Below are 10,845 nucleotides of genomic sequence, written 5' to 3' on the forward strand. Positions count from 1 at the left end.
CACAATCTTTAAACACACACATGCGCACACACACACACACACACACACACACAAATAAACAACAACAACTACGACAAGCAAAACTGTTTTCAAAATCAGTTCAGCAAACCACTGAAAAAAAAACAACTTGCCATAGTCCTACACTTACACCATCCTCTCAGAGCTCTTTAGATGCAAACTCCCATGGTGCCATGCAGTGCACCTGGCCGTGGGCATGGGCAGCGTGTCCGCATAGTTCTGCTGCGCGGTGCCAGAGGTCTGCGAGGCTGGTACTTTGTAAGCAGTAGCAGCCAACTATGACCTGGGATTATCAATATGTGAGCTACTCCCTTACATAAGAGCGAGCAGCGGATTAAATTGTCAGAGTACTACAAAGACAGGACGGGCTGTTGGATCCGCTTCTTTCTGCTGATTCAAATGCAGAGCAAACAAAATCCCATTCCACAATCCCCTCACAATCACACCGCATTATCAGAGAGACAACATCCACTAGACAAGTGCTTAGGTGACAGTGGGCTTCTGGGAAACTGGTGGTGCAGCTCTGCTGAACATGAAGATACAAACCGCTGGACCAATAAATAAATAAATAAATAAATAAATAAAACAATGAACCATAAAAATGAGAGCAAATCAGTCAACCAGAAGTTTTAAACCGTCTCAATGGGTTTAATTACCTGTCGTTTGTTTTTCTTTTAACCTGCAGCCTAACTGTTTTGTTTCTAGAGCTTGGGTTGTACTGTAGTCACTGTGGCTTGTTTTGGAAAATAACACATTAAAATTCTGGCAAGTTGACAAGTAAATTAAAATGCCTTTATATCTTACTTAACCACCCTATCCTGCCTCTATCATAAAAGCAGATTACATGATGATGCCAAAAGTACCAATATAGAGTCATTTCACATGTTAAGTCACAGTAATATAATAATCATTATTTTAAAAAAACAAACCTCTCTCTCTAAATAAAACAGACACAATCCTGACCAGATTATTGAGGCTGAGACAACAAATCTCTTAAGACTACAAATCTACATAGCACTACTGGATCTCTGACAGCGATCAGCACTGCTTACCCACCTCAGAGCGCACCTGCCCAAAGTGAACCACTGCTCCCGGAACAGTGCCAGTCAACAGCGATGTCATCTGACCAATACCCAGCAGTGAGCAGCATCTGCCTGCGAGTGACAGCTACACAGCCCACAGCAGAGCGAAAGATAGAAATGTGAGAGAGAGAGAGAGAGAGATAGGAACAGAGGGAGAGAGAGAATGAGAGAGCCCTAAAGCACTTGAATGTTCTAAAAACCTGACACATGCACATGCTGTGTACACAACAATGCACAAAACAAGAACAGATTTTTTTTTTGTAATAGGCAACGTCACTACATGTGTCACAATCACAAAGTATTTTAGATTTGTTTCCATTTCTGAATAACATGACAATGCAGTAAGAGGAAAAAACAGGTCAGTAGTCTTTCCCTGCACATCAAAAGTATGCCCTAGTACAAAATAAACACAGTGGATAAAAAGTGACGTGCAGAGGGACTGAACAGTTGCCAAGCTAACAGAAGACATCATTTGTGTTTCTCTAATTAAGCCTACACTTTCAGCAAGTGTATTGATACTTATAATGCTATGCAATCCAGATACTGTACATAATTGTTCTGTCATCTAAACCTTTGTGCATCATGTTGCCTGTTGTGATTTCAATAACACAAGGTATTTGTCTGTCCATGTAAGTTCTTTAGGATGCCAGAACATTTTAAAAAGGCTGCAACAACATACCACTACTACCAATACACACTTTCATATCTAAATGTACAGTATGTCTGTTTATATCTTACCTTTGCTCCAGGTTCTTCTGCGACCCTTGCTCTCCTCTCCTTATATCTGAAGAACTGTGGGTATATCCCCCAGGGTTTTTTTGGCCTCTTCTGTCCTGCTGGTAAATGCTAAGAAGGGAGGGAGACGTTAAGAGCAGTGGGAGGCGAAGAGGAGATCAGCCATGTGCATGCCTTTCCTTTTGTCCCAGTCTGGAGCGGGATGAGAGTGCGAGCGAGTGTGTCGTGCCTCCAGAGACATCGCTGTGAGTTCCGTCTCCATGGTTCTACTGCGGGCTTGTGTTGATGCTCAGGCTGCTGCAGCTTGCGTGTGTCTCTGTGTGTGTGTGTGATTTTTTTTTCTCTCTCTCTCTCTCTCTCTCTCTTGCCTACAACACAGTGGAAACAGTGAGAGGGCAGCCGCTCTTGATCTCTCCCTCTCTCTCTTTCCCTCTCGGTCTTTCTCCTGCGGCTCTTCCATCAGGTGCCGCTTGCTGTGCAGCCATATGGCCGAGTGAGGCGAAAGGAGAGACGGACAGAGAGAAAGAGTGGGAGAGAACGCCAGACGTAAACAAGGCCTTGCCAAAAACACCCACTGTAGAAATGTTAAGTCACACCACGCTGTGTCATATCTACCACTGATGACGTATCATCAGTGGTTTCACAACCCATTTAGATCAGAATTTGTAGAATAACTCTACATGAGATAACACAAATAGCACAGGATCCATGACATGCAAATAGCAGTTATTGATTATAACAGGAGAGCATAACCGGAACCAGGAAACATATTGATTGTTATTTGCTACGGACATGAGTGCTGTAGAATTCTGGGAAGCGCTGATTGATCAGACAATAGCTGAGCTGTCAGAACTAGGTCGTTTAGGATGCTGAAAACAAAACAAATGTAGTTTTTGGTCAACTCCATATTATTTTTTACTCTTACTTTAATTTCATAAAAATCATTAAAAAAAACTCCACTGTGAAAAGCTATTTAGATGTGATGGATGAGTCTGACTGCAGATTTGCATGATTGAATCTATTTTCTTTTTTGAGTCTAGCACTCTGGTAAAAAAGGGAGAGGTGGCTGATGCTGAATTGGGCCAGTGCCCAGGTGTGCTGTGCCGACAGGTATAAATAGAAGGGCTAGCGAGCTCCTGTAGGTCTCTCGCTGGCCCTGCTCTCCATGTCCAGGCTGTATGGGACACTATAAATAAACCCACTTCCTGTGTGGGTGGAGTCAGGACTAGTCTGACACCTAATTTGCCAGGAGGATGCCAGACTTGAAGAACAGGTGAAGCATGTGTTGTATGCAGAAAGAATCAGATTTATTTTCTTGTTTTCTAGCAATGCATTTTAAAACTCATCATGTTCATTGGTAGAAGCTGAAGTACACCATAGTAGCCATAGCAACTGTGCAAGGACTGATTACATAAAACATGTAGTGTGCTGAACTGTATTGAGAAGAGGACATTGATACAGTAGTTTTATTTTTTCATGAAATTCATATACCGGTAGTTTGAATAAATATTCGCACAAACACTATATAAGCTTGTTATACGTCAGGAAAAAAAGACATTCCAAAGATCACTAACATACCCATGAGAAGTCTTTTACCATACCTATGGTAATACATTGAGATCACTAAAGGGCTAACGTGGATGGAATCACAGTGGTGCATTTAACTACCAAGTAGGCAGATCTACAAATGGAACAGTTGCTGCTGATTATCAGGTTTTTTTGGCACAACTGAATGTGATAAGAATATATAACACCCACAGACATTACTGCTACCACTGAGAGCAAATGACGACAACACATACATTTAACAAAGAAATGTAAACAGGACAGACAGCTTAAACAAGACAATCCTGATAGTCTAAAGCAATTTATATAGATCTAGATTGCAATATCTAGGTCATCATCAACTATTTCAACTAATGCATATTATGTGCAGATAAGGTGCATGGTCTTTTGGCTTTACAAAATGTACAGAGAAATTTAAAAAGCACATTGTTGGCATATTGAGGTAGTCATATTATAGCTGATTAATTTGTGAATAAAGTTAATGAAGACTGAATACAGGGTTAACTCATAATAAGCACTAGGCAGGACCAATAGAATGTTCCAGGACAATTTGATCAGTTGCAGAACGTTTTAGAGGGTTAATAACTATTGTCACTGATGTAATATAATGCCCTTCTTGCTATTTTGAAATCTCACTAATGTGCCTACATGAATAGGGGAAGTCAAATCTGCAAACTACACACTACTATAAGTTAAGGGCTTGACACCTGAGGGCCTCCAATGTCTTCTCTGATGGACTTTGGTGATGTCTTCAGAAGTAAATGGAAAGTCAATGAGTTGAAATTAGGATTTAGGCAGTCCCACAGAAAGACCAACGATAAGCGCGATAAGGCCAAGCAGGACCAGCACAACTATGCCAATTATGATATATTTCTGTCAAAACAAGAAGCAGAGATTCGAGTTGGGTTAGGGATTCTTAAAATACACTGAGCAGTAAAAGCAATCTTTCACTTTTACCGCAAGTCCACACTCTATACCTCCATTTGAGGGATATTAGTGAATATTTTATTTTAGTTACATTACAATTCTTACAAACATTTAAAATTCAAATCACAGTTATACAGGTACAAAAAGATTTTTCATTCACAGTCATAAACCTAACTTAAACAACATATGTTTACAGCAACTTCACAGCATTTCATTTTTCTTAGCTTTGGAAGCACAAAAGGTCTCTGAACTTATAGGACTTAAATCACATTAGTATTAGCGTCCAGCTCCTGAAAACGCTTGCTACTGGTCCTCCACACTAATTTTGAAGAGGCTGGGGAAGCTGGGGAAGAGCCTTACCCTGCGAGCCTGTTTCTGGTACCGCACCGCTTTCTTGGTCTCAATCTTCCCAGTATTCACATACTCAGCTGCACTGTTCACATTCGTCTCTATGTTGTTGATCATCTCCCCCTAGTGGTTAGAAGTAGGTAAAGCAAAACTGTTAGACAAGCCCACAAAGATAGCAGTTAGACTTCTGATAGATAGATGCGGCCTTACCTGGTTCTCCACAAGTACAGCAATATCTATAAACATCTCATGCAGTTCTTTGATGCTAGCTTCCAGCCTGAGGATGTCCTGATGCCGTGACTCAATCTCATTCATGGCATTTCGTGTGAGCTGTTCGTCTAGGAGGAGCTGTGTAATAGAAATGAGCTTTGCTTAATATGATATTGAGCGTTTCAATTGAAGAGGGGTCCATATCTCAAAATAAATTGCTATATATTTACACAATCATGACTTTTAAAAACGCCTTTAGGAAAACATTCAAGGTTACAGCAATAGCAAATAACTATTTGTGAGCTCTGGTTACTTCAGAGTCCTCAACCTTACTCCCATGAGCTCTGTAGCAAAACTACTGTCTGTATGGTGGATCACAAACTGTGTAGAAATGTGCATTTGAAATCAGTTTCTCATTATCTTGTCCTACCTAATCCTAAAAAATTTAAAAATGCATGCAAAGTAAATATTTAAATAGCATTAGTGTTGGTAGCTTTATGAAGGACAGCTGTGATTTAAAAACTGACCTAGTGTCCTCAGCTCTACACCAAAACTGCTATTTGGTTGGCACTTACATCAGATGTGAAAACGGCAGGGTTTCCACTCTGCAACATAGCCTCCAGGTCTTCATCTGTGGTCAACCGTCCAGCTGAAGGTTAAAGGAATACTGTAAACAGCTGTTACATGATGGATGACAGTGCAATGAGGTTAATTATCCATAGCGGTTTGGACAAAAGTAATGCATCAGTTGAAAGAAGTGTATGTTAAATTATTACAATGTCTATAGTTGGCACATGGATGAAAAAAGTACCGGTAGTAGGAAGTTGAAGCAGCTTTTCTGGTCAAATAGATGTTTTGATACAAGGTTTCAGTGTGAAACTGTATGAAGATTCTGTTATACTTTGGCTGTTGTCTCACTGTAAATCAGCGTTTCTCAAAATGTGGGTCGCGACCCACTACTGGGTCGCAGAGACATGCGAGGTGGGGCGCGAACTGACGTGAAAAAACAGGAGTTTTTTTTATTTTATTTTTTATCTGTAGCCTAGGCCCAGGTAGAACCCAATGCACAATGGACGCGCTGTGTTATTCATAGGGAAGCGCTCGTGTCAAGGCAGCTTAGTCCCGACCTGAATGAGATTTTGAACGAGGTTGTGAGAGTGGTGAATTTCATCAAGACCCGGCCCGTAAAAGCACGTCTATTCTCCGCACTTTGCGAGGAGATGGGAGCTGACCACACAGAATATATACAAATATATTAAAAAATATAAAATATACTATAAAATATTGGCTTATGCTTCCTAATATGTTGCTGGAAAACAGAAATATGTGTGTTTAATTTACAATGGCACATTATGTATGTATTTATTATTATATCTGCAGCACCAGCTGATTTTAACTCTGCTGAAGAGGATATATTTAGAACTTGTTGTTATTTCAATAAATTTGACCATTTTAAGCTTGACCTACCACTTTCTAGAGCGATGAGGGACAGGTGGGGCTCAAAAATGCCCCCTTGATCAAAGTGGGGAATGAAAGAAAAAGTTTGAGAACCATTGCTGCAAATCAAGTTAATAATGGCTGAGGTAAAGGCCCTGCATGCTGTTATCTTTGCTCTCTCTCCAGAAGTCTGGAATATACAGTGGGGGTTGAACAACTTTATTTAGAAACAAGCCTGGGATTTCTTCTCACTTCAGGTGAAATACATCATGCTCCATGTTGTTACAACAAGATGTGAGAAAGGACAATATATAAGCACTTTTTTTATCCAAGATTTGTGTATGGAGACTGCAATGGGCTTGATTTTATTTCATTGTATGCACCCGTTAACAATAGGTATGACTTAAAGACCTAAACTCAATAACTGGCGGTTTCTAAACAGCCCTCTGGGTGCTCACATGATGCCAAGAGGACAGGACTGTAAATATAACTCATCTTTTATTTCATTTAGGGATATATGGCTGAATTAGGGCTGAAACTACAGTACATTTCCAGTAAAAGCTTCTTCCAACTCTCTACTACCATAAATACACAGAGGCAAATGAGGTGGAAAAGTGGCAAATGTATAATGGTGAGAATAGAAGAGTAAGCATTAGGTCAAAGTGGTTGTAAAATAAACTTCGTGCTTAAATACACTATATACTTAAATCCTCTATTCTATAAAAGAGCTAAAGTTTAACAACCTAAAAGTTATGTAATAATAAAGGTACTGGTTATCACTGAAGCTAAAAAAAATACTGCCTCCCTCATTCACTCAGGTCCGCACACTGCAATGTAATTTTGAAATATTCAACACCACAAAAAAGAGAGCAAAGTCATCGTTTTCTCTACTGGATGTTCAAGTCAATATTTGAGGCGGGGAAATCCAATCCTAGACGTACTGGAAAGGTTAAATCCTGCTCACGGGCACAGACACAGGAGCCTCCTCCTCACCAGAGCAGGGAAAGTGAATAGCCCAGATCACATGACCAGAAAACAAACAAATGCTCGTCCCCCCGGTTGCTTGCCGCCCTGTGTGTGCCTTCTCCATGGCAACGGCGATGCTGGTGTCTCCCATTGCCATCTGTTCCCAGGTGTGGCGAGCACATGACTGAACCCACAGGGCGTACACGCACACACACACACACACACACACACACACACACAGTCCTCCCAGCTGTGTCTCAGTGCCACTCACTTAGCAGTGTAATATGCTGCCTTTTCAGCTCACTGTGAAAACAACAGGCCACTTTTTGTGCCTGTGTCCAGGCCTGCATTGTGTGCAAAAGGTCAACAAGCTACTCACTGATCTCCAGCTGTCTCTGGATGCGCCCTTTGCTCTTATCCCTGAAAGACACCTGGGCTTCGTTGTATTCAGTCATGACCTCGACAAACCTGCGTGATAGCATTGAGTGCTACACAGAAAAAGAGAAAAGGGAGGATGAGGTGCTTGTAGTACAGTACATTTGATGACCTTTATCCTTTAACATGTTTCTGATAGCATTTGTCCAATTATTCAAAAGCAACATCAGTGTTTGAATAATGGCATAGTAAAATATGGATGTGGGACTTAAATATGTTTAGTGCTATAATATGGATGTGGGATTTTAATATGCTTAGTGCTGCACCAGAAAGGCCTTCTAGCAAAAGCATTAGAACATGTTCATCTGCAGTCTTATGGTCTGACCTGGGTCTTCTGAATGCGGTGACACACCGAGGCAGTATTGGCGTTCTCATCCTCGGGCATGTACATCTGAATGTCTACACACAGTCAGGATGAATCAGAAAATAGGTGGTCAATCAGTGATCAATTAAACACAGATTATAGAGATGCAGTTCCACTCTGCATGAGGTTGAGCATATCCAGTCAAAAATTATGAGCAATATTTGATTTCACAAAATGATTAAGAAAACTACTTTGTTTCAAGTTCAAAAGTAAAAATCTGCATCATACCAAGCTCTCATTTACACTTTATGATATAATCTACAGACCCTTTTAAGACAACATTTATGTACATTCAGTGTACTACTATCCTGTGAATAATGAAGAAAGCTGTTTGAGCAGCCTAGTAAAATGGATTAGAGGAACACAAAGTGTATGACTGCCAATGAGTGTCTCTGACAGGTCTTTACAGGGAACGTCCTCCCCTTCAACCTGCTTTGCAAGTCAAATGCATTGAAGCAACCAAATGGCTACGCCACTGAAAAGAGGGAAGGGAATTTAATTGACGGCAGAGAGCAAGAGATAGACACATAGAGGCAACTGAGTGGAAGTAAACAACAACAGTAAGGGCACAATCAGAAACCCAGCAGGTGATTTGTTTACAATAAATACAGAGTTATGTAAAGTGCATCATATGCCTTGAGGCTATGACACAAGAGCAATTACTTCAGACACCTACAGAACATTGGGGTGGAACAGTGAGGTTTGTTCATGGCAGTGTCACTTACTTTTGAGCTGAATCTGAACCGAACTGGCGTGCCTCCTGATGTCATTATTAAACTCTTCCAACTCCTGCTTAACTCCTGTATGAGCACATGGGATGGAAAGAGGGACAAGATTTCACAAACGGCCCATTGTGAGAATATGTCCACCTAACTGCACAAGACAGATAAAAATGTTTGTAGTTCAATCCATGTTTTATTGATGATAATGTCTGGAGGGGACAGATGTATACAGGGTTCCCACTTTAAGTCAAATGTAAAAATTTCATGACTTTTCCCTGACTTTCCCTGACAAAAAACCTGAATTACCATGACTTACTATAATGAATGGAACAATATACCGACCAACAATTTCAGAACAGCCGCGTAGTGTTCAAGAATCTTTTTTAGAGTGGGAAATGAATAAATGAGCACTGAATCAACAAAGTTGGGCTACTCAAATAAGCAGTAAAGCCAATACACCAGTTCTGCATGGAAATATTTGTGTTAATGTATTTTGGCAAGTAAACTTTAAAGTGCTACAACAAAATTCCCAGATATTCCATGACTTTGCCCCCAAAAATATGAAATTCCCTGACTTTCCATGTCTGTAATAGACTTTCCAAAATTCCATGATATTCCAGAAATTCCATAACCCATGGGAACCCTGTGTATAAAATAAGCTGGTAGAGACCCATCATCGCTCAAAATAAAACAGTCAAAAGTTTGTAAAAAAAAAAAAAAAAAACATGACAACAGACGATGGTGTAAAATGGACTTACTTTGTTCTGGGTTGGCAGCAGACAGGATAGTGTTATGCACTCTCTTCAATTCTTCAACCAGACAGGAGATTTTATCAATAAGCATCTGGACCTCTCTCACCTGAGGACAAACTTAAGGAGTTATTATTAACCACAGTAACTACAATATCCCCTCTTTACCATCAACACATAACTCCTTCAATACAAAAATTAATTTTTCAGCTGCACATACAGTTTAATTTACCCTTTTGAAAAACTCATCCATATATGTTGTGTTCTCCTCTGTGATAAGGACATCATTTGGTAAATTGTTGTTCTGTGAAGGAAAAAAATACACACACCATTGATTTTGGATGGCTTACTTTTGATATTGCAGGTATCATTATGTGACTGAAAGATTTATGGCCGCCAAGCCCATGCAATGCCTAATGTTAAACAGGAAATGATTCCGAACATAAGAAAGAAACAACACACTCAATGAGAAAAAAAGCCTCCCTCCCCTTTATAATGCTCCAGGCTATATAAAATCATGAAGCTTTCACAGAGTAAACATTTTCACCATAGAGGGATGTAATAGTTGTTGATGGAGAAACTGTAGCCTGTCGACTATATCAAAATTACGGAGCACCTGGCGAGCTAAATAATTGCTTCATGAGAAACACCACGGCCACAAAAAAAAATCGTAGCTACACAGAGAAGCTTTTCATACAAATCATCCGTTTAAGAACCTTCCTTTTCGACTGAGTTTGCTAGGCTGAGTTATCATCATGCTGTTCAGTTCAGTTAGCCTTACTAGGTCAAGACAACAATAGACAAACCTACTAATTATGCGAACTTACCAAATTTAGCTCAGCTAAACGGTCCCTCATGGCAAAGCCTACTCGAACAAATCTGGTAACACGAAACAGGTGTAATTTGGTGTGCGCAAAGCACTTTTTTATAATATCAGGCTCAGATCTTCGTAGACATCATTGTTCAAAGGAAACAGCGGAGTCACTGAACTGGAGACAGTCAGCATGGGTTCTGTGAGTCGTCAGAGGGCGGCGGCGGCCACACACCTGTCAGATCAGGTAACCTAACTAGGGTTGACCAGCAACGTTGGAACGTAGCTTTCGGATTATTAGCTGAATTATGGTATTAAAACGCAGGAACGAAGAGTAGCATGTCAGCACAAACACACAAAAAACTCCATAGGAACCCGAGACATAAACCGAAATGCGGTTTTGTGATGATCCATATGATGGCGGTGTTTTGTCAATTTGTTCGACCTTTGGTCATAACGCATGTTGTGCAATATG

General features: G+C 40.4%; 1 protein-coding gene across 1 annotated transcript; it reads right to left on the reverse strand.

The window, feature by feature from the left end:
- Positions 1–3,753: 3,753 nt before the first annotated feature.
- LOC143122565 (syntaxin-2-like) lies at positions 3,754–10,527 on the reverse strand. The gene is made up of 10 exons (XM_076283356.1): positions 10,387–10,527; positions 9,792–9,863; positions 9,569–9,668; positions 8,814–8,888; positions 8,050–8,123; positions 7,669–7,777; positions 5,462–5,535; positions 4,887–5,024; positions 4,689–4,799; positions 3,754–4,274 (listed from the first exon to the last, which is right to left on the reverse strand). The coding sequence occupies exons 1-10, from the start codon at positions 10,414–10,416 to the stop codon at positions 4,185–4,187; spliced, it is 873 nt and encodes a 290-aa protein (XP_076139471.1). The 5' UTR covers positions 10,417–10,527; the 3' UTR covers positions 3,754–4,184.
- Between the last annotated feature and the right edge of the window lie 318 nt (positions 10,528–10,845).

This window comes from Alosa pseudoharengus, unplaced genomic scaffold, assembly GCF_046254945.1.
Source record: "Alosa pseudoharengus isolate Yale_2024_CS ecotype anadromous, Long Island Sound unplaced genomic scaffold, YU_APseudo_1.1 YU_APseudo_1.1_scf_14, whole genome shotgun sequence".
NCBI lineage: Eukaryota > Metazoa > Chordata > Actinopteri > Clupeiformes > Clupeidae > Alosa > Alosa pseudoharengus.